General features: G+C 44.6%; 1 protein-coding gene across 3 annotated transcripts in view; it reads left to right on the top strand.

Moving 5' to 3' along the window:
* The window catches only part of LOC110530995 (protein unc-13 homolog A), a 115,491-nt gene that overhangs the window by 27,986 nt on the left and 63,135 nt on the right, over positions 1-24,370 (top strand). For all 3 annotated transcript variants that reach the window (XM_036986344.1, XM_036986346.1, XM_036986345.1), the window contains exons 4-8: positions 3,377-3,494; positions 6,083-6,206; positions 10,459-10,529; positions 12,568-12,634; positions 14,106-14,135. In XM_036986344.1, the coding sequence (XP_036842239.1) occupies positions 3,377-3,494; positions 6,083-6,206; positions 10,459-10,529; positions 12,568-12,634; positions 14,106-14,135 (410 nt within the window). The remainder of the gene's footprint in view (positions 1-3,376; positions 3,495-6,082; positions 6,207-10,458; positions 10,530-12,567; positions 12,635-14,105; positions 14,136-24,370) is intronic.

Below are 24,370 nucleotides of genomic sequence, written 5' to 3' on the forward strand. Positions count from 1 at the left end.
GATAAACAGATTTTTAGGGGCTAAAGGAAGTGTGTTCCTAAGTGCCTGTCCTATATCTGAGAGATATAAGAAGGGTCAGGAAATAATTCCTTATTTATTTTTTATATGTATTTAACTCCTTATTTTATGCTCTAAACTATCGCCATATATACTTCCATTCATTTTTTAAACTGGTACCCGGCTACCTTCAGACTAGTCTTGTGAGGCTTGTGGGCGTCTCCCCTCTCCCAAACGCCCCCCCCCCCCCCCCCCCCCCCCCCCCCCCCCACCTCCTCCATCTCTCTCCCCCCTCTCTACTCCCCCATCTCTCTCTTCCCCTCTCTCCACTCGCTCTCTACCTCTCCCCCTCTCTACTCCCCCATCTCTCTCTTCCCCTCTCTCCCCCCTCTCTACTCCCCCATCTCTCTCTTCCCCTCCCTCCCCTCGTTCTCTACCTCTCCCCCTCTCTACTCCCCCATCTCTTTCTTCCCCTCTCTCCACTCGCTCTCTACCTCTCTCCCCTCTCTACTCCCCATCTCTCTCTTCCCCTCTCCCCTCGCTCTCTACCTCTCCCCCTTCCTCTCTCTCCACTCGCTCTCTACCTCTCCCCCTCTCTACTCCCCCATCTCTCTCTTCCCCTCCCTCTCCTCATTCTCTACCTCTCACCCCTCTCTACTCCCCCATCTCTCTCTTCCCCTCCCTCCCCTCGCTCTCTACCTCTCTCCCCTCTCTACTCCCCCATCTCTCTCTTCCCCTCCCTCCCCTCATTCTCTACCTCTCACCCCTCTCTACTCCCCCATCTCTCTCTTCCCCTCCCTCCCCTCGCTCTCTACCTCTCTCCCCTCTCTACTCCCCCATATCTCTCTTCCTCTCCCTCCCCTCGTTCTCTACCTCTCTCCCCTCTCTACTCCCCCATCTCTCTCTTCCCCTCCCTCCCCTCGTTCTCTACCTCTCTCCCCTCTCTACTCCCCCGTCTCTCTACCTCTCCCCCGTCTCTCTACCTCTCTCCACTCTCTACTCCCTCATCTCTCTCTTCCCCTCCCTCCCCTCGCTCTCTACCTCTCTCCCCTCTCTTCTCCCCCATCTCTCTCTTCCCCTCCCTCCCCTCGTTCTCTACCTCTCCCCTCTCTCTACTCCCCCATCCCTCTCTTCCCCTCGCTCTCTACCTCTCTCCCCTCTCTACTCCCCCATCTCTCTCTTCCCCTCCCTCCCCTTGCTCTCTACCTCTCTCCCCTCTCTACTCCCCCATCTCTCTCTTCCCCTCCCTCCCTCCCCTCGTTCTCTACCTCTCCCCCCTCTCTACTCCCCCATCTCTCTCTTCCCCTCCCTCCCCTCGTTCTCTACCTCTCCCCCCTCTCTACTCCCCCATCTCTCTCTTCCCCTCCCTCCCCTCGCTCTCTACCTCTCTCCCCTCTCTTCTCCCCCATCTCTCTCTTCCCCTCCCTCCCCTCGTTCTCTACCTCTCCCCCCTCTCTACTCCCCCATCCCTCTCTTCCCCTCGTTCTCTACCTCTCCCCCCTCTCTACTCCTCCATCTCTCTCTTCCCCTCTCTCCCCTCGCTCTCTACCGCTCTCCCCTCTCTACTCCCCCATCTCTCTCTTCCCCTCCCTCCCCTCGCTCTCTACCTCTCCCCCCTCTCTACTCCCCCATCTCTCTCTTCCCCTCCCTCCCCTCATTCTCTACCTCTCCCCCCTCTCTACTCCCCCATCTCTCTCTTCCCCTCCCTCCCCTCGTTCTCTACCTCTCCCCCTCTCTACTCCCCCATCTCCCTCTTCCCCTCCCTCCCCTCGTTCTCTACCTCTCCCCCCTCTCTACTCCCCCATCTCTCTCTTCCCCTCCCTCCCCTCGCTCTCTACCTCTCCCCCGTCTCTCTACTTCTCCCCCGTCTCTCTACCTCTCCCCCGTCTCTCTACCTCTCCCCCCTCTCTACTCCCCCATCTCTCTCTTCCCCTCCCTCCCCTCGCTCTCTACCTCTCCCCCCTCTCTACTCCCCCATCTCTCTCTTCCCCTCCCTCCCCTCATTCTCTACCTCTCCCCCCTCTCTACTCCCCCATCTCTCTCTTCCCCTCCCTCCCCTCGTTCTCTACCTCTCCCCCCTCTCTTCTCCCCCATCTCTCTCTTCCCCTCCCTCCCCTCGTTCTCTACCTCTCCCCCCTCTCTACTCCCCCATCTCTCTCTTCCCCTCCCTCCCCTCGCTCTCTACCTCTCCCCCGTCTCTCTACCTCTCCCCCGTCTCTCTACCTCTCCCCCGTCTCTCTACCTCTCCCCCCTCTCTACTCCCCCATCTCTCTCTTCCCCTCTCTCCCCTCGCTCTCTACCTCTCCACCGTCTCTCTGTTTAATAACTCCCTGTTGTCTTGTAAAGGCTGTTTGTTAGATTCCTCCCAGACACTCTCTTATAGAGACGTATTTTCTATTTGGTACCCTCAGACCCAGAAGTAATTTGTGTGTGTGTGTCTGTGTGTTAGAGAGAGAGAAAAAATATAATAATCCCAATCACACAGCACATTTGTATGTCCCACCCTGGGCTTTTGTCTGACTCTGGGTCGGCCTCTGTTTACTCTAGTTCCTCCTCCTCCCCCCTCCAACCCTCCCTCACTCCTTCCACTCAGTTTATTCCTGTCTTCCTGACACAAACTCCTCTGTGTATCTCTTTTCCCCATTCTCTCTCCTGCTGTCTTCTCCATCTCTTTCTCCCTCTCTCTGTCTCTCTTTCTCCCTCTCTCTGTGTCTCGCTCTGTGTCTCTCTCTGTGTCTCTCTCTCCCTCTGTCTCTCTCTTTCTCCCTCTCTCTGTGTCTCTCTTTTTCTCTCTCTTTCTCTCTCGCTTTCTCCCTCTCTCTGTCTCTCTGTCTGTGTCTCTCTCTCTCTGTCTCTCTCTCTCTCTCTGTCTTGTTTCTCTCTGTCTCTCTCTCTCTCTCTTTCTCCCTCTCTCTGTCTCTCTCTTTCTCTCTCTCTTTCTCCCTCTCTCTGTGTCTCTCTATCTGTCTCTCTCTCTGTCTTGTCTCTCTCTCTGTCTCTCACTCTGTCTTGTCTCTCTCTTTCTCCCTCTCTCTGTCTCTGGTTCTCCCTCTCTTTGTGTCTCTCTTTCTCCCTCTCTCTGTGTCTCTCTCTCTGTCTCTCTCTTTCTCCCTCTCTCTGTCTCTCTTTCTCCCTCTCTCTGTGTCTCTCTCTTTCTCCCTGTCTCTGTCTCTTTCTCTCTCTCTTTCTCCCTCTCTCTCTCTCGTTCTCCCTCTCTCTGTCCCTCTCTCCGTGTCTCTCTCTGTGTCTCTCTCTGTGTCTCTCTCTGTCTCTCTGTCTCTCTCTTTCTCCCTCTCTCTCTCTCGTTCTCCCTCTCTCTGTCCCTCTCTCCGTGTCTCTCTCTGTCTCTGTCTATGTGTCTCTCTCTGTCTGTCTCTAGTGAGATTAACAGGCTGGACCTGGGGCTGACGGTGGAGATGTGGAATAAAGGCTTAATATGGGACACCATGGTTGGCACGGTGTGGATCCCCCTGCACAGCATCCGCCAATCAAACGAGGTACACTACACCCCCAAAACTCATACTGGCATAGTACTACTTACTTACTTAAAAATAAAAAAAAATTGGGGGGGGGGATCAGCTTAATATTGCGGAAAGAATATTGGTTTCATCAATGTAACTGTCTGCATCATTTCCAATCCCCCATATATTTTTGGGGTAAATATATATATCCATACATGCATGCATACATATACACATATATACAGTGCCTTGCGAAAGTATTCGGCCCCCTTGAACTTTGCAGGTCTGGACTTTGACTTGGCCATTCTAACACCTGGATATGTTTATTTTTGAACCATTCCATTGTAGATTTTGCTTTATGTTTTGGATCATTGTCTTGTTGGAAGACAAATATCCGTCCCAGTCTCAGGTCTTTTGCAGACTCCATCAGGTTTTCTTCCAGAATGGTCCTGTATTTGGCTCCATCCATCTTCCCATCAATTTTAACCATCTTCCCTGTCCCTGCTGAAGAAAAGCAGGCCCAAACCATGATGCTGCCACCACCATGTTTGACAGTGGGGATTGGTGTTCAGGGTGATGAGCTGTGTTGCTTTTACGCCAAACATAACGTTTTGCATTGTTGCCAAAAAGTTCAATTTTGGTTTCATCTGACCAGAGCACCTTCTTCCACATGTTTGGTGTGTCTCCCAGGTGGCTTGTGGCAAACTTTAAACGACACTTTTTATGGATATCTTTAAGAAATGGCTTTCTACTTGCCACTCTTCCATAAAGGCCAGATTTGTGCAATATACGACTGATTGTTGTCCTATGGACAGAGTCTCCCACCTCAGCTGTAGATCTCTGCAGTTCATCCAGAGTGATCATGGGCCTCTTGGCTGCATCTCTGATCAGTATTCTCCTTGTATGAGCTGAAAGTTTAGAGGGACGGCCAGGTCTTGGTAGATTTGCAGTGGTCTGATACTCCTTCCATTTCAATATTATCGCTTTCACAGTGCTCCTTGGGATGTTAAAAGCTTGGGAAATCTTTTTGTATCCAAATCCGGCTTTAAACTTCTTCACAACAGTATCTCGGACCTGCCTGGTGTGTTCCTTGTTCTTCATGATGCTCTCTGCGCTTTTAATGGACCTCTGAGACTATCACAGTGCAGGTGCATTTATACGGAGACTTGATTACACACAGGTGGATTGTATTTATCATCATTAGTCATTTAGGTCAACATTGGATCATTCAGAGATCCTCACTGAACTTCTGGAGAGAGTTTGCTGCACTGAAAGTAAAGGGGCTGAATAATTTTGCACGCCCAATTTTTCAGTTTTTGATTTGTTAAAAAAGTTTGAAATATCCAATAAATGTCGTTCCACTTCATGATTGTGTCCCACTTGTTGTTGATTCTTCACAAAAAAATACAGTTTTATATCTTTATGTTTGAAGCCTGAAATGTGGCAAAAGGTCGCAAAGTTCAAGGGGGCCGAATACTTTCGCAAGGCACTGTACATACACATACCTATATAGACATACATACTTTTTTAAAGAATATACCTTTATTATTATTCCCCACAAACCCTTCCACCGATCCCCCAATTGGAGTAAACTAATAAACACTACGGCTTTTACCTTCAGTTTATACATCTTATACACATTTGACATTCAGTCTATTTTACAATAGTTATTTTTTGTTCGTTTTTAGTCCTACCTCTATTTCTGATGTCCATCCAGTTTGATTTCTCTTTGTAAAAGTTGTGAACCTACATACATTTTACAGATGTTTTACATGTATGTACAGATGTTTTAGATGTTTTACATGTATGTACAGATGTTTTACATGTATGTACAGATGTTTTACATGTATGTACAGATGTTTTACATGTATGTTTTACATGATTTACCTTGCTATTAGTCCCTTCAGCTCCATTCAACCCCTCCCATCTATCTCTCAACATCATCCATTTTGGATTTCTATTTGCCATATATTGTTCAACTGTCCTGTGATGCTTCACAAACGAATTGAACCTTTCTATTCTCAAAATAAACATTTTTGCTAAAATAATAATTATATTATTGATTGATTGACTATGGCTTTTCAAATCACCCAGTATTGCTATCTGCAGCATTAGTTCTAGACAAATGTTGCAATTCTTCAGCCATTCCTGGACCTGTGACCAAAAACGAGCTACATATGGAAAATACCAAAATAAATGATCTAATGACTCTGCCTCCTCACAGCAGAATCTGCAGAGCTGGAAGATTGTATCCCCCATACATGTAACATTCTATTGGTTGCAAGAATTTTGCAAAGTAATTTAAATTGAAAAATTATAGTACTACTTACTTCCTAAGCCGGGGCAAGGCAACTCCTTGGGATAATAAATTATATCAGCCATGGAAGCTCTGAGTGGAATGTACAATTAGAATGAATCACTGAATTAGTCCCTGTTGAAAGATCCAGGGACAGACTGGTTGTCAGTTACATGACAATGACTGTAAGAGACGGTAAGACAGCACGAACTGATCTGGGACCAGGCTAATGTTTTAGTATGCAGTATTACAATGGGGTTCTAACTAACAAACTAACAATGATAATGAATGGTGTATCAGGTTCATGCGTTCCATTTCTATTGTGTAGGAGGGTCCGGGGGACTGGCTGACCCTGGACTCCCAGGTTATCATGGCGGACAACGATATCTGTGGAACCAAAGACCCCACTTTACACCAGGTGCTGCTGGACACACGCTTTGAACTGCCTCTCGGTGAGTGAGGGAGGGAACCAATGAAATAACTAACTAATACACAAAACAATTATTAACGGATGGATGAACAAACACAACTTAATGAATAAAATAATGACTATACTTCATTGACCCTAATTTATTCCCCCAAAACGTCTTAAAATACAGTAGATATAATAGAGTAGTTAAAAATAGAGTAGATAAAATACAGTAAATAAAATACAGTAGATGTGCCTAATACGCTAGACTGTTACCATGGTTACCCCATGGATGTTCAGTCTGAAAGAAATCGCCCTAAAAAAAAGACGCAGGGGTCTCTACAAGCCAAAGTGTTGAATGAAATTATATTTAAATACACTTTACTGGTTGTCCGTGTTGTTGGTCCTTTTGACGGTAGGAAGTGGAGATAAAATGTCCACAGGAGAGTATTATTATTAACCAAACTTGTTGTAGCACTGGTCTGTATACGGCTGTCGGCTTATAGTTCCAGTTTGTATTTTCCATCTCCTGACCCATTACATGTGATGCATAGTGTGTAAACAACAGGAACATTGTCAACCGATGAACGTTTTCTAGCAATCAGCTGGAAGTGCTTGTGTTTTACTGAAAATTAAAAGTCAGCAACGTTGGGTCTGTGGTTCGGCTACGGTCAGCCATTGTCTACATATTGTGCAAATGTTTAAGTCGCGTGCAAATTGTGTTAGTATTGAAAATACAAAAGGGAAATACAAACTGACAGAACCATATGCAAACCAGCGTACTGAAAGAGGGGCTCATAATACTTCCCTGTGGATATTCTGTCTCAGATTACCTTCGACACGAGGACAAAATCAGAAGACAACAGGTCAAGTAAGTTTCTTCAACATTCTGACTTGTATTGGGAATGTTCGGAAATGTCGAGTGTACATGTTAGAGACGAGAGTGTAAGTCTTCCACTCTCAGATTCTAAAAGGGGCAAAAGTAGTTTAGATGTCTCGAATCATATTTGTACGTGTCACTGTCCACACTCCACATACACAGTCATGCCAGAGAAGCATCTTAATGTGAACATAATCACACCTGAACTTACATTCTGATCTTTAGCTGAGTTGTCCAGGGTCTTATATTCATTGGTGTACAACGTAACAAAACATTTTGCAATGGAAAATGAAAACAAGTGTTTCTCATTGGACAAGACCTGGTAGTCCCTCTCGGTTTCGGCCCATTTGCTTCCGTTTCCTTGCTAGTGAATACAACGCTGTTTAATTACATTCCATGTGTCCCCATAGAAACACACGGATCTGTGTCACTAGGTTGGCTGCTGCTGTCGTTCCCTTTAGCTTCCTGTGTGAACGTAATCAGGATTCGCTCTGCTAGCATTGATTAAGAGTAATTTTACACTGCCTCTCATCCCCTATATACTGGTGATCTGACTCTGTCTGTTTGTCTGAGCAACAGTCAAGCCAATAGGTTATTTAAAGGCCTGGGGTTCTGGGTGAAAAGTCAATCTCACTGTGATTAGTGGTAATAGTTTGGGGGGAAATGGGGGCACTAGAGTAGCTTCTAACCAGCTAGTAGTATTTAAACAAAGGGTGGGTATAATCCTGAATGCTGATTGGTTAAAACCGGATTCCAGACTGTGTCTATTCCACAAACTACCACCTGCTAAATCTATGACTTTAAAATAAATGCCTATTTACTCTGTTCCATCTGACTGCACAATCCACTCATCAGCCCAGACAGGCAATTTATGAATTTGATTTCCACTATAAAAAGCATTTAGAATTGATCTCACTTTTTTTATGTTTTCAACAGCTGAGCTTTTTATAAACCTTGCTGTCTGTCTCTCCGACATTTGCAACATTGTTTCAATATTCGATCTCCGGCTGTCCCATAGTAATGAACGTGTCGGGAGTCGGGACAATACAGACTGGCAGGCAGCGTTTCTCAGCCAGTCGACATCATGAATCAGCTGGCATAAATTTTATGGTTATATAGAAAATACATGTAATTGAAAACAGGTCAAATGAAACGCAGCTGATTTGCAGTCTCCAGCGTCAGGTTGAAGTGATTGTGTTAGTGCATATGTGTTGTAGGCTACCTCATTCTGAATAGCAGTGTCTTGAGGGAGCAGCAGGTAGCTTAGTGGTTAGAGCATTGGACTAGTAAACGAAAGGTTGCAAGATTGAATCCCCGAGCTGACAAGGTTCAAATCTGTCGTTCCGCCACTGATAGGCTGTCATTGCAATTAATAATGTGTTCTTAACTGACTTGCCAAGGTAAAAACAATAGCACATTTTCCATTCGAGGCGAAATCGTGCCTTTTTAGCTCATTGTTATGGATGTGTCCAAATAAATATCACTAGAAAACAGCTTAAACAAATGCAAATGCATCTATTTTGCTGTTATTCTGGCTGCACTGTTTGACGTGACTGTACGTTAGCCGTAGTTGGCTAGCTAGCAAGCAAGGGATAAGAACGTTGCCAGCCAGTATGGCAATGGAACATTTAGAATGAACGACTGGGTCGCGCCCATAGATGCAGAACGAAAAGACTGAATGAACTGGCAGGGCCGACCCTGGACATTCTGCTTCCCTAGGCAAGACAAAAAACGTCCGCCCTCTTATCCCCGCTAAACTATGTACAGCGGGGATCGGCAATAGTTTTGGCCTAAAAAATGGAGAAACAGAACATAATAGCAGCCCAATCCACATGCCTATGCTACAAAATAAACACTTTTTTAAAACACATCTGGTTAGTAGGCTATATAATCAGTTCAATGTCAATAACAGCCTAATATTTTACATCTGATTGATAAATTGATAAAATCACCAATGTCTCTATTAAATTCGTTTTTTATATTTCTGTGTGCATTATTTGGGGAAAAATATATATATTGCAATCAAAAGAAAATGTTTGTCTGACTTAAGTCTCAAATGAAAGGTGGATAATGAAATAGACGTTTCAGGGAAGAAATGGGCATTCTTAACATATTTCTCCAATGTCAAACCAGTGTCTGGTTTGGAACAGCTGTTTGGTTTGCAAATAATAACATCTTAGACATCCTTAGGAATCCATGCATGGCACTTTCAAAAGTTACCTTTCCACCCAGACAGACGCTCTACCGAAGCAGAAAACTGTAAGCTTCAACTGCTGGCTATTCCTCCATTGCCTGACACAACAACAGAAGCGCTTTCCTAAAAGTTGCCTGGGTTTAAACCAACGTCTTCTCTTTTCAGAAAGTGAAAAGCTCAATTAATAGGGACAGAATAGCAAAGTCAATTTGTTTGTCTCCTTGAAGATTATAGGCTGCAGCTTAGCTTCAAAATGTCATAGAGAGGAATCAATATATCCCCATACGCATCCGAGTCACGTCTTTCGTGTGCATTTTAAAACTTGTTTCTACCATAAGGCATCACGGAGTTAAGCATTGTTCTAGAACGCTTCATATAATCTGGATACTTTAGGTATTTATTTCAAAATAGAAAGCTAACAATAGGTGTCCTTTTTGTCCTTTTCTTTAACAAATTTAACATATCATTTAATATTCCTGTAGAACTGTAAAAAGAGTGAGATCATTTGAGCTTTGGAGTGCTTTCAGAAATGCAAGGCGGGCCTCGTTTCGCTGGAGCAGTTTAAAATAAGCTTTCTGTCAAAGACCTTAACGCATTTAAAAACTCAGCCGCTTCGAAGCAACACAATGCTGCGCCAGAGAGAACCGGGTTCAGCGAGTGCGTGCTTCTTGGCCGAAAAAAAGGCCCTCGGATTGATATCCTGCAGCAGCACCACTGTCATCGGGGACGTGGAGCGACAAATCTGAGTCCGGGACCCAAATAGTAGGGTCCCTGCTGGCATTGTTTGGAGGTATGGCTAGGCCTGGTGCGACGAATCTGAGTCCGGGACCCAAATAGTAGGGTCCCTGCTGGCATTGTTTGGAGGTATGGCTGTTCACTGTTCTTGTCCACCCAGAGAGCTGTCATCATCGGTAGAAGTGGATGGCTCGGAATCCTCCGGTTCGCCCTCTTCGCTGCTAGAACCATTATTTGAATATATTGGTAACCCGTTGTATAAAAGTGATAATGCCCTCTAAGCCGTTGTCTCGGGCCTAACAACATCCGTGCCAATATATCCTCCAAACACCAGCATCTTGGGCGTTATCATTTATGTAAGTTATCCAAGTAAAACTGCTGTTGGAAAGCTTAATGTTAATTGCTGTGGTGTGTGCATCTGCGAGGGTACATACCTACGTGTGTGTGCTGGTCAGCTGTGATTTTTTGTTGGGCTCTTGTTTTCAGATATCCCTGAAGAAGAGGCACGCTATTGGGCCAAAAAACTGGAGCAACTCAATGCCATGAGAGACCAGGATGTAAGCTGTTGTCCAACACATATACAGTTGAAGTCGGAAGTTTACATACACTTAGGTTGGAGTCATTAAAACTCTTTTTCAACAACTCCACAAATGTATTCTTAACAAACTATAGTTTTGGCAAGTCGGTTAGGACATGAACTTTGTGCATGTGTAACTGATGTAAAATGGCTAGCTAGTTAGAAGTGGTGCGCGCTAATAGCGTTTCAATTGGGTGACGTCACTCGCTCTGAGACCTGAAGTAGTTGTTCCCTTTGCTCTGGCGGGATGGGTAACGATGCTTCGAGGGTGACTGTTGTCTGTGTGCAGAGGGTCCCTGGTTCGAGCCCAGGTAGGGGTGAGGAGAGGGACGGAAGCTAAACTGTTACACATGACACAAGTAATTTTTCCAACAATTGTTTACAGACAGATTATTTCACTTATAATTCACTGGATCACAATTCCAGTGGGTCAGAAGTTTACATACACTAAATTGACTGTGCCTTTAAACATCTTGGAAAATTCCAGAAAATGATGTCATGGCTTTAGAAGCTTCTGATATTCTAATTGACATAATTTGAGTCAATTGGAGGTGTACCTGTGGATGTATTTCAAGGCCTACCTTCAAACTCAGTGCCTCTTTGCCTGACATGATGGGAAAATCAAAAGAAATCAGCCAAGACCTCAGAAAAAAATGTATAGACCTCCACAAGTCTGGTTCATCCTTGGGAGCAATTTCCAAACACCTGAAGGTACCACGTTCATCTGCACAAACAATAGTACGCATGTATAAACACCATGGGACCACGCAGCCGTCACACCGCTCAGGAAGGAGACGCGTTCTGTCTCCTAGAGATGGACGTACTTTGGTGCCAAAAGTGCAAATCAATCCCAGAACAACAGCAAAGGACCTTGTGAAGATGCTGGAGGAAACAGGTACAAACTTATCTATATCCACATAACCTGAAAGGCCGCTCAGCAAGGAAGAAGCCACTGCTCCAAAACCGCCATAAAAAAGCCAGACTACGGTTTGCAACTGCACATGGGACAAAGATCATACTTTTTGGAGAAATGTCCTCTCATCTGATGAAACAAAAAAATAACTGTTTGGCCATAATGACCATCGTTATGTTTGGAGGAGAAAAGGGGAGGCTTGCAAGCCGAAGAACACCATCCCAAACGTGAAGCACGGGTGGGGCAGCATCATGTTGTTGGGGTGCTTTGCTGCAGGAGGGGCTGGTGCACTTCACAAAATAGATGGCTTCATGAGGCAGGAAAATTAGGTGGATATATTGAAGCAACATCTCAAGACATCAGTCAGGAAGTTAAGCTTGGTCGCAAATGGGTCTTCCAACTGGACAATGACCCCAAGCATACTTCCAAAGTTGTGGCAAAGGGGCTTCAATCCTATAGAAAATTTGTGGACAGAACTGAAAAAGCGTGTGTGAGCAAGGAGGCCTACAAACCTGACTCAGTTACTCCAGCTCTGTCAGTAGGATTGGGCCAAAATTCACCCAACTTATTGTGGGAAGCTTGTGGAAGGCTACCCAAAACATTTGACCCAAGTTAAACAATTTAAAGGCAATGCTACCAAATACTAATTGAGTGTATGTAAACTTCTGACCCACTGGGAATGTGATGAAAGAAATAAAAGCTGAAATAAATCATTCTCATTACTACTCATTACTAAATCATTACTATTATTCTGACATTTCACATTCTTAAAATAAAGTGGTGATCCTAACTGACCTAAAACAGGGACATTTTAATGGGATTAAATGTCAGGAATATGTATGTAAACTTCCAACTTCAACTGTAATGGCTCACCCTCTATTGCACAGTAAAATTCCTTTGAATGATATACAGTGTGTTATATTTACTGCATATGCCATTATATATGCCACTCAGTAGAGGCGTTTTATCCAAAGCGACTAACAGTCATGTGTGCATATATTTTCACGTATGGGTGGCCCCAGCCGGACCCAGGACCCATGACCTTTGGCTTTGCAAGCTCCATGCTCTACCGACTGAGGCAAATATTATGTGTGATGTATTTCAGATAACTAACCAGGACTCGTACCAGGAAGACCCGGAGCGACCACTTCCTGTCCCAGGGACACAGTGCTGTGAGTTATCCACCAATCACTGGGCTTGTCTGATACAGGTGTTTGCGATTAACCAAAGAGCGCCAACTCTTTGATATCGCCCTGTCAGTTCTGTGAGAGATATTTGTATTGCTCTAGTGTGTGTGTGTGTGTGTGTGTGTGTGTGTGTGTGTGTGTGTGTGTGTGTTTGTGTGCACATGCACATGTTTATTTGCATGTGTGTATCTGGGTGTATCCATGATGATAAAGTGAAACAACATCAATATGAGTATTAAATATATAGAAGCATCTCTACTGGATGCAGTATTTCTGGTGGTGTCAGTCAATGTTTCTGGTGGTGTCAGTCAATGTTTCTGGTGGTGTCAGTCAATGTTTCTGGTGGTGTCAGTCAATGTTTCTGGTGGTGTCAGTCAATGTTTCTGGTGGTGTCAGTCAATGTTTCTGGTGGTGTCAGTCAATGTTTCTGGTGGTGTCAGTCAATGTTTCTGGTGGTGTCATTCAATGTTTCTGGTGGTGTCAGTCAATGTTTCTGGTGGTGTCAGTCAATGTTTCTGGTGGTGTCAGTCAATGTTTCTGGTGGTGTCAGTCAATGTTTCTGGTGGTGTCAGTCAATGTTTCTGGTGGTGTCAGTCAATGTTTCTGGTGGTGTCATTCAATGTTTCTGGTGGTGTCAGTCAATGTTTCTGGTGGTGTCAGTCAATGTTTCTGGTGGTGTCATTCAATGTTTCTGGTGGTGTCAGTCAATGTTTCTGGTGGTGTCAGTCATTGTTTCTGTTGGTGTCAGTCAATGTTTCTGGTGGTGTCAGTCATTGTTTCTGGTGGTGTCAGTCAATGTTTCTGGTGGTGTCAGTCAATGTTTCTGGTGGTGTCAGTCAATGTTTCTGGTGGTGTCAGTCAATGTTTCTGGTGGTGTCAGTCAATGTTTCTGGTGGTGTCAGTCAATGTTTCTGGTGGTGTCAGTCATTGTTTCTGGTGGTGTCAGTCAATGTTTCTGGTGGTGTCAGTCATTGTTTCTGGTGGTGTCAGTCATTGTTTCTGGTGGTCAGTCTGAGTGTTTCTGTTGGTGTCAATCAGAGTGCTTCTGGTGGTGTCAGCCAGAGTGTTTGTCTACTAACTGACACCACGAGGGGGGGGGGGGGGGGGGTGGAGCGGGACGGACTAGGACTCTAGCTGTCTGACAGCCAGCCCCCACTGTGTCTTCCTACACGCACACATGTGGGCGCACACAAACACACACACTCAGACAAACAGAGACCTCAGCAAACTAGCCTCCTTGTTGGCATGAAAACATTTCCTACCAATAACAATGCATGGCATGTCTGTACCTAAAAGTACCCTTACTTTAGCACAGCATACTATGCAGTAAGTAAGACACACATACCATCAGTGCAAACAGTTCAATGAAAGTGTTCTAAAACCCATGAAATCATTTAGATACTGTCATATTCAGAATGTTTCAGCATTCATCTTAAAACATTCTGTTTCTTTGTAGGTAACTGGAGTCTGTGGGGAGAACAACAAAGTGAGTTACCTTTAATGCACCCTCTGTTTCTATTAGTCGCTCTCTCTCTCTCTCTCTCTCTCTCTCTCTCTCTCTCTTTATTCCTCTCTTTCTCTATTTCTTTCTTTCTTTCTTTTTCTCTCTCTTCTCTCTCTTTCTTTATTTCTCTCTCTCTTTCTCTCTCTCTCTCTCTTTCTATTTCACTATTTCGTCTCCCTCTCTTTCTCTCTCTCTCTCTTTCTATTTCACTATTTCGTCTCCCTCTCTTTCTCTCTCTCTCTCTTTATGGCAAGGGAAACATATGTTTACATTGCCAAAGCAAGTGGAATAGATAATAAACAAAAGTGATTTTTTTAAATAATAAAGTACAGTCAATTAAGCTTACAAAAGATCAAATAGTTCAAGAACAAAATGGTATATCAATTAACATAAATATGGGTTGTATTTACAATGGTGTTTGTTGTTCACTGGTTGTCCTTTTGTTGTGGCAACAGGTCACACATCTTGCTGCTGTATGGCATACTGTGGTATTTCACCCATTAGATATGGGAGTTTATCAACATTAGATTTGTTTTGGAATTATTTGTGGATCTAATATGGTCTCTAATATGGTCATACATTTGGCAGGAGGTTAGGAAGTGCAGCTCAGTTTCCACTTCATTTTGTGGACAGTGTGCACATAACCTGTCTTCTCTTGAGAACCACATCAGCCTTTCTCAATAGCAAGGCTATGCTCACTGAGTCTGTACATAGTCAAAGCTTTCCTTAATTTTGGGTCAGTCACAGTGGTCAGGTATTCTGCCACTGTGTACTCTCTGTTTTGGGCCAAATTGCATTCTAGTTTTTTTGTTCATTCTTTCCAATGTGTCAAGTAATTATCTTTTTGTTTTCTCATGATTGGGTCTAATTGTGTTGCTGTCCTGGGGCTCTGTGGGGTCTGTTTGTGTTTGTGAACAGAGCCCCAGGACTAGCAGGTTCATCTCTCTGTAGGTGATGGCTTTGTTATGGAAGGTTTGGGAATCGCTTCCTTTTAGGTGGTTGTAGAATTTAACGTCTCTTCTGGAATTTGATAATTAGCCGGTATCGGCCTAATTCTGCTCTGCATGCATCATTTGGTGTTTTACGTTGTACACAGGATATTTTTGCAGAATTCTGCATGCAGAATCTCAATTTGGTGTTTGTCCCATTTTGTCAATTCTCGGTTGGTAAGCAGACCCCAGACCTCACAACTATAAAGGGCAATGGGTTCTATAACTGATTCAAGTATTTTTGACAGATCCTAAATCTATGTCAAATTTGATGTTCCTTTTGATGGCATAGAAGACCCTTCTTGCCTCGTCTCTCAGATCGTTCACAGCTTTGTGGAAGTTACCTGTGCCTCTGATGTTTAGGCCAAGTTATGTATAGTTTTTTTGTGTGCTCTAGGGCAACGTTGTCTAGATGGAATTTGTATTTGTGGCCCTGGAGACTGGACCTTTTTTGGAACACCATTATTATTGTCTTACTGAGATTTACTGTCAGGGCCCAGGTCTGTCAGGGCCCAGGTCTGTCAGGGCCCAGGTCTGTCAGGGCCCAGGTCTGACAGGGCCCAGGTCTGTGAGGGCCCAGGTCTGTCAGGGCCCAGGTCTGACAGGGCCCAGGTCTGTCAGGGCCCAGGTCTGTCAGGGCCCAGGTCTGTCAGGGCACAGGTCTGTCAGGGCTCAGGTCTGGCACAATCTGTGCAGAATATCTAGGTTCTGTGTTAGGCCCTCCTTGATTGGGGACAGCAGCACCAGATTATCAGCAAACAGTATATCCGGCGCCGACAGAGATGGCCGCCTCGCTTCGCGTTCCTAGGAAACTATGCAGTTTTTTTTTTTTTTTACGTGTTATTTCTTACATTAGTACCCCAGGTCATCTTAGGTTTCATTACATACAGTCGAGAAGAACTACTGAATATAAGATCAGCATCAACTCACCATCAGTACGACCAAGAATATGTTTTTCGCGACGCGGATCCTGTGTTCTGCCTTACAAACAGGACAACGGAGTGGATCCTATGCAGCGACCCAAAAAAACGACTCCGAAAGAGAGGGAAACGAGGCGGTCTTCTGGTCAGACTCCGGAGACGGGCACAGCGCGCACCACTCCCTAGCATTCTTCTTGCCAATGTCCAGTCTCTTGACAACAAGGTTGATGAAATCCGAGCAAGGGTAGCATTCCAGAGGGACATCAGAGACTGTAACGTCCTTTGCTTCACTGAAACATGGCTCACTGGAGAGACTCTATCCGAAGCGGTGCAGCCAACGGGTTTCTCCACACATCGCGCTGACAGAAACAAACATCTTTCTGGTAAGAAGAGGGGCGGGGGCGTATGCCTCATGGCCAACGTGACATGGTGTGATGAAAGAAACATACAGGAACTCAAATCCCTCTGTTCACCTGATTTAGAATTCCTCACAATCAAATGTAGACCGCATTATCTACCAAGAGAATTCTGTTCGATTATAATCACAGCCGTATATATCCCCCCCCAAGCAGACACATCGATGGCTCTGAACGAACTTTATTTAACTCTCTGCAAACTGGAAACGATTTATCCGGAGGCTGCATTCATTGTAGCTGGGGATTTTAACAAGGCTAATCTGAAAACTAGACTCCCCAAATTTTATCAGCATATCGATTGCGCAACCAGGGGAGGAAAGACCTTGGATCATTGTTACTCTAACTTCCGCGACGCATATAAGGCCCTGCCCCGCCCCCCTTTCGGAAAAGCTGACCACGACTCCATTTTGTTGATCCCTGCCTACAGACAGAAACTAAAACAAGAGGCTCCCATGCTGAGGTCTGTCCAACGCTGGTCCGACCAAGCTGACTCCACACTCCAAGACTGCTTCCATCACGTGGACTGGGAGATGTTTCGTATTGCGTCAGATAACAACATTGACGAATACGCTGATTCGGTGTGCGAGTTCATTAGAACGTGCGTTGAAGATGTCGTTCCCATAGCAACGATTAAAACATTCCCTAACCAGAAACCGTGGATTGATGGCAGCATTCGTGTGAAACTGAAAGCGCGAACCACTGCTTTTAATCAGGGCAAGGTGTCTGGTAACATGACCGAATACAAACAGTGCAGCTATTCCCTCCGCAAGGCTATCAAACAAGCTAAGCGCCAGTACAGAGACAAAGTAGAATCTCAATTCAACGGCTCAGACACAAGAGGCATGTGGCAGGGTCTACAGTCAATCACGGACTACAGGAAGAAATCCAGCCCAGTCACGGACCAGGATGTCTTGCTCCCAGGCAGACTAAATAACTTTTTTGCCCGCTTTGAGGACAATACAGTGCCACTGACACGGCCTGCAACGAAAACATGCGGTCTCTCCTTCACTGCAGCCGAGGTGAGTAAGACATTTAAACGTGTTAACCCTCGCAAGGCTGCAGGCCCAGACGGCATCCCCAGCCGCGCCCTCAGAGCATGCGCAGGCCAGCTGGCCGGTGTGTTTACGGACATATTCAATCAATCCCTATACCAGTCTGCTGTTCCCACATGCTTCAAGAGGGCCACCATTGTTCCTGTTCCCAAGAAAGCTAAGGTAACTGAGCTAAACGACTACCGCCCCGTAGCACTCACATCCGTCATCATGAAGTGCTTTGAGAGACTAGTCAAGGACCATATCACCTCCACCCTACCTGACACCCTAGACCCACTCCAATTTGCTTACCGCCCAAATAGGTCCACAGACGATGCAATCTCAACCACACTGCACACTGCCCTAACCCATCTGGACAAGAGGAATACCTATGTGAGAATGCTGTTCATCGACTACAGCTTGGCATTCAACACCATAGTACCCTCCAAGCTCGTCATCAAGCTCGAGACCCTGGGTCTCGACCCCGCCCTGTGCAACTGGGTACTGGACTTCCTGACGGGCCGCCCCCAGGTGGTGAGGGTAGGCAACAACATCTCCTCCCCGCTGATCCTCAACACTGGGGCCCCACAAGGGTGCGTTCTGAGCCCTCTCCTGTACTCCCTGTTCACCCACGACTGCGTGGCCACGCACGCCTCCAACTCAATCATCAAGTTTGCGGACGACACAACAGTGGTAGGCTTGATTACCAACAACGACGAGACGGCCTACAGGGAGGAGGTGAGGGCCCTCGCAGTGTGGTGTCAGGAAAATAACCTCACACTCAACGTCAACAAAACTAAGGAGATGATTGTGGACTTCAGGAAACAGCAGAGGGAACACCCCCCTATCCACATCGATGGAACAGTAGTGGAGAGGGTAGCAAGTTTTAAGTTCCTCGGCATACACATCACAGACAAACTGAATTGGTCCACTCACACAGACAGCATCGTGAAGAAGGCGCAGCAGCGCCTCTTCAACCTCAGGAGGCTGAAGAAATTCGGCTTGTCACCAAAAGCACTCACAAACTTCTACAGATGCACAATCGAGAGCATCCTGGCGGGCTGTATCACCGCCTGGTATGGCAACTGCACCGCCCTCAACCGTAAGGCTCTCCAGAGGGTAGTGAGGTCTGCACAACGCATCACCGGGGGCAAACTACCTGCCCTCCAGGACACCTACACCACCCGATGTCACAGGAAGGCCATAAAGATCATCAAGGTCATCAACCACCCGAGCCACTGCCTGTTCACCCCGCTATCATCCAGAAGGCGAGGTCAGTACAGGTGCATCAAAGCTGGGACCGAGAGACTGAAAAACAGCTTCTATCTCAAGGCCATCAGACTGTTAAACAGCCACCACTAACACTGAGTGGCTGCTGCCAACACACTGACACTGACTCAACTCCAGCCACTTTAATAATGGGAATTGATGGGAAATGATGTAAATATATCACTAGCCACTTTAAACAATGCTACCTTATATAAATGTTACTTACCCTACATTATTCATCTCATATGCATACGTATATACTGTACTCTATATCATCGACGGTATCCTTATGTAATACATGTATCACTAGCCACTTTATACTATACTATGCCACTTTGTTTACATACTCATCTCATTTGTACATACTGTACTCGATACCATCTACTGTATCTTGCCTATGCTGCTCTGTACCATCACTCATTCATATATCCTTATGTACATATTCTTTATCCCCTTACACTGTGTACAAGACAGTAGTTTTGGAATTGTTAGTTAGATTACTTGTTATTACTGCATTGTCGGAACTAGAAGCACAAGCATTTCGCTACATTCGCATTAACATCTGCTAACCATGTGTATGTGACAAATAAAATTTGATTTGATTTGATTTGAAACAGTAGACATTTGACTTCAGATTGTAGTAGGCTGAGATCGGTGCTGCAGACTGTTCTAGTGCCCTCACCAATTCATTGATAAGCTGCATTCCTGTCTCACCCCATGGCCCTGTGGAAAGAAATGTATGTGTTTTTTGCATATTTTAACCGCAGACTTGTTGTTTGTGTACATGGATTTTATAATGTTGTATGTTTTTCCCCCAACACCACTTTCCATCAATTTGTATAACAGGCCCTAATGCCAAATTGAGTCAAAAGCTTTTTTGAAATCAACAAAGTATGAGAAGACTTTGCTTTGCTTTGTTTAGTTTAGTTTGTTTGTCATTTAGGGTGTGCAGGGTGAATATGTGGTCTGTCGTACGCTAATTTGGTAAAAAGCCAATTTGACATTTGCTCAGTATATTGTTTTCACTGAGGAAATGTACAAGTCTGCTATTAATGATAATGCAGAGGATTTTCCCAAGGATGCTGTTGATGCATATCCCACGGTAGTTATTGGGGTCAAATTTGTCTCCACTTTTGTGGATTGGGGTGATCCATCCTTGGTTCCAAATATTGGGAAAGATTCCAGGGGGCTGAATAATTTTGCACGCCCAATTTTTCCGTTTTTGATTTGTTAAAAAAGTTTGAAATATCCAATAAATGTCGTTCCACTTCATGATTGTGTCCCACTTGTTGTTGATTCTTCACAAAACAATACAGTTTTATATCTTTATGTTTGAAGCCTGAAATGTGGCAAAAGGTCGCAAAGTTCAAGGGGGCCGAATACTTTCGCAAGGCACTGTACATACCCAGCGTGCGACAGAGCTGGTTTTTGACCCGACAGAGTTTTGACCCGTTTTTGTTGGTTATGTTGTCATAGTTGTGCCTAGGGGGGTATATGAGGGAGGAAATGCTGTCACCTCTAGGTAGGTGTTTGTCCCCCTGTTTGCTGAGGGTGTCAGGTTCTTGTCCAGTTCTTGTCTTTCTCTCTCGGTCTCTCTCTCTCTCTCTCTCTCTCTCTCTTTTTCTTTCTCTTCCTCTCTCTTCTCAATCTCTCTCTATCTTCTTCTTTGTGATTAGCTGATGGTCTCATACAAGCATGGCTTCTCGATCAGACTCATCACTGCAGTGTTGGTAATCCACCTCCATTCACTTACTGTATAGTAGCCTTAGAAGGGAGCAGGAGGAAGGGGGAGGGGGAGAGGGGGGGAGGGAGGGAGAGAGAGACATGGGATTATGAAGAGATGGTATATATAATAACATATTGCAAAACTCTTCAAAAATAACCTCCAACCCACTGGCTTGTGTGGGAAGGGTTAAGATGCCTGTACTGTTTACACAGCAAGACGAGATAGATTCAAAACACTCTAGACGGAGGCGTTATGCTCTGGCAGCCTTTGTCAGGGTTCTGAACATCGATGATGATGATGATTATGATTGATTAATGTGGATTAAGGCAGCTCCCCGCACCTCTCTGATTCAGAAGGGTTGGGTTAACTGACACATTCAGTTGAACAACTGACTAGGTATCCCCCTTTCCCTAATTTAACCTTTATTTAACTAGGCAAGTCAGTTAAGAACAAATTCTTATTTACAATGACGGCCTACTCCGTCCAAACCCCGACGACGCTGGGCCTATTGTGCACCGCCCTATTAGACTCTCAATCACGGCCAGATATGACACCAACTCATTCCAGAGTTTATCTTTATCTTGACTATTTTTTTACATTGTAGAATAATAATGAAATAACACATATTGAATCATGTAGTAACCAAAAAAGTGTTAAACAAATGAAAATATATTTTCTATTTGAGATTCTTCAAAGTAGCCACCCTTGGCCTTGATGACAGCTTTGCACACTCTTGGCATTCTCTCAACCAGCTTCATGAGTTAGTCACCTGAAATGCATTTCAAGTTAATTTGTGGAATTTCTTTCCTTCTTAATGCATTTGAGCCAATCAGTTGTGTTGTGACAAGGTAGGGGTGGTATACAGAAGATATCCCTATTTGGTAAAAGACCAAGTCCATATTATGACAAGAACAGCTCAAATAAGCAAAGAGAAACAACAGTCCATCATTACTTTAAGACATGAAGGTCAGTCAATCCAGAACATTTCAAGAAATTTGAAAGTTTCTTCAAGTGCAGTCGCAAAAACCATCAAGTACTTTGATTAAACTGGCTCTCATGAGGACCGCCACAGGAAAGGAAGGCACAGAGTTACCTCTGCTGCAGAGGATAAGTTCATTAGAATCAACAACACCTCAGATTGCAGCCCAAATAAATGCTTCACAGAGTTAAAGTAACAGACACAACACAACATCAACTTTTCAGAGGAGACTGTGTGAATCAGGTCTTCATGGTCGAATTGCTACAAAGAAACCACTACTAAAGGACACCAAAAATAAAAAGCGACTTGCTTGGGTCAAGAAACACAAGCAATGGACATTAGACTGGTGGATGATGAGTCCAAATTTGAGATATTTGGTTCCAACCACCGTGTCTTCGTGAGACGCAGAGTAGGTGAACAGATGATCTCCGCATGTGTGGTTCCCACCGTGAAGCATGGAAGAGGAGGTGTGATGGTGTGGGGGTGCTTTGCTGGTGACACTGTCTGTGATTTATTTAGAATTCAAGGCACACTTAACCAGCATGGCTACCACAGCATTCTGCAATGATACGCTATCCCATCTGGTTTGGGCTTAGTGGGACTATAATTTGTTTTTCAACAGGACAAAACATGACTCCAAGCTGTGTAAGGGCTATTTGACCAGGAAGGAGAGTGATGGAGTGCTGCATCAGATGACCTGGCCTCCACAATCATCCGACCTCAACCCAATTGAGATTTGGGATGAGTTGGACCGCAGAGTGAAGGAAAAGCAGCCAACAAGTGCTCAGCATATGTGGGAACTCCTTCAAGACTGTTGGAAAAGCATTCCTCATGAAGCTGGTTGAGAGAATGCCAAGAGTGAGCAAAGCTGTTATCAAGGCAAAGGGTGGCTATTTTGAAGAATCTATAATATATTTTGATTTGTTTAACACTTTTTTGGTTACTGCATGATTCCTAATGTGTTATTTCATATTTGTGATGTCTTCACTATTATTCTACAATGTAGAAAGTAGTAAAAATAAAGAAAAACCCTTGAATGAGTAGGTGTGTCCTAACTTTTGACTGTTACTGTAGATGATGTGGAGTACAGAGCCGTGACGGATCTAGATGACCTATTTTTATGACTGCACTCTGAGTGACCTGGTGAGATGAGCTCTATTGGAGTTCTATGGTTGGTGTTGAAACGGTCCACATTAATTGGGAAAGCATTCTGCTGAGTGTGCATTGTGAATGAGGGGTTTTGATCATTCTGCTGAGTGTGCATTGTGAATGAGTGGTTTTGATCATTCTGCTGAGTGTGCATTGTGAATGAGTAGTTTTGATCATTCTGCTGAGTGTGCATTGTGAATGAGTGGTTTTGATCATTCTGCTGAGTGTGCATTGTGAATGGGTGGTTTTGATCATTCTGCTGAGTGTGCATTGTGAATGAGGGGTTTTGATCATTCTGCTGAGTGTGCATTGTGAATGAGTGGTTTTGATCATTCTGCTTAGCGTGCATTGTGAATGAGTAGTTTTGATCATTCTGCTGAGTGTGCATTGTGAATGAGTGGTTTTGATCATTCTGCTGAGTGTGCATTGTGAATGAGTGGTTTTGATCATTCTGCTGAGTGTGCATTGTGAATGAGTGGTTTTGATCATTCTGCTGAGTGTGCATTCTGCTGAGTGTGCATTCTGCTGAGTGTGCATTGTGAATGAGTGGTTTTGATCATTCTGCTGAGTGTGCATTGTGAATGAGTGGTTTTGATCATTCTGCAGCTTGTTTTTTATCCTCCTCTGGGATTAATAATGTAATGACGTTCTCTCTTGAACCTGTGATCCCCCTTAGAAAGTGAAAATTGTTATTTGAAGCTCAAACAGACCATCTGACAAAATGTAGAGTGATTTAGACTGAATTTCAACAGTCTGGCAGTATGACTGGGCGAGATGTCGTCAGAATCCTGTGTGAACAGGTTCCAGTGTTCTAAAATCTGAACACAACGGACGAATCGGAATCCGTCCAGTTGAGATGATTCTAGATTTTATCCGTCTGTGTGAACGACAGTCCTTCACCTCCACAATGTGAAGCCAGCTTTAGTTTCACCCACTCTCTCAAGAGAGTCTGAGTCAGTCCTTGATTAAAGGGAGAGAATGGAAAGTGTCAGTACTGCACACCTCCATGGTTATGTCCCAAATGGCACCCTATTCCCCATATAGTGCACTTATTTTGCCCACTACTAAAGTAGTTCACTATATAAGGAATAATGTGGAATTTGGGACACACACCATGGCTATTATTAACCCTGTGTTCTCTCATCAAATCAAATCAAATTTTCATCTAATCTATTCTCATCTAATCTCCTCTCATCTAATCTCCTCTCCTCTCATCTAATCTCCTCTCCTCTCCTCTAATCTCCTCTCCTCTCATCTAATCTCCTCTCCTCTAATCTAATCTCCTCTCCTCTCCTCTCATCTAATCTCCTCTCCTCTCATCTAATCTCCTCTCCTCTCATCTAATCTCCTCTCATCTAATCTCCCCTCATCTAATCTCCTCTCCTCTCATCTAATCTAATCTCCTCTCATCTAAACTCCTTTCTTCTCATCTAATCTCCTCTCTTCTCATCTATTCTCCTTTCATCTAATCTCCTCTCATCTAATCTCCTCTCATCTAATCTAATCTCCTCTCATCTAATCTCCTCTCCACTCCTCTCATCTAATCTCCTCTCCTCTCCTCTCATCTAATCTCCTCTCCACTCCACTCCTCTCATCTAATCTCCTCTCCTCTCCTCTAATCTCCTCTTCACTCCTCTCCACTTCACTCCTCTCCTCTCCTCTAATCTAATCTTCTTTCCACTCCTCTCTTCTCATCTAATCTCCTCTCCACTCCTCTCATCTAATGTCCTCTCCACTC

This window comes from Oncorhynchus mykiss, chromosome 8 (assembly GCF_013265735.2).
Source record: "Oncorhynchus mykiss isolate Arlee chromosome 8, USDA_OmykA_1.1, whole genome shotgun sequence".
NCBI lineage: Eukaryota > Metazoa > Chordata > Actinopteri > Salmoniformes > Salmonidae > Oncorhynchus > Oncorhynchus mykiss.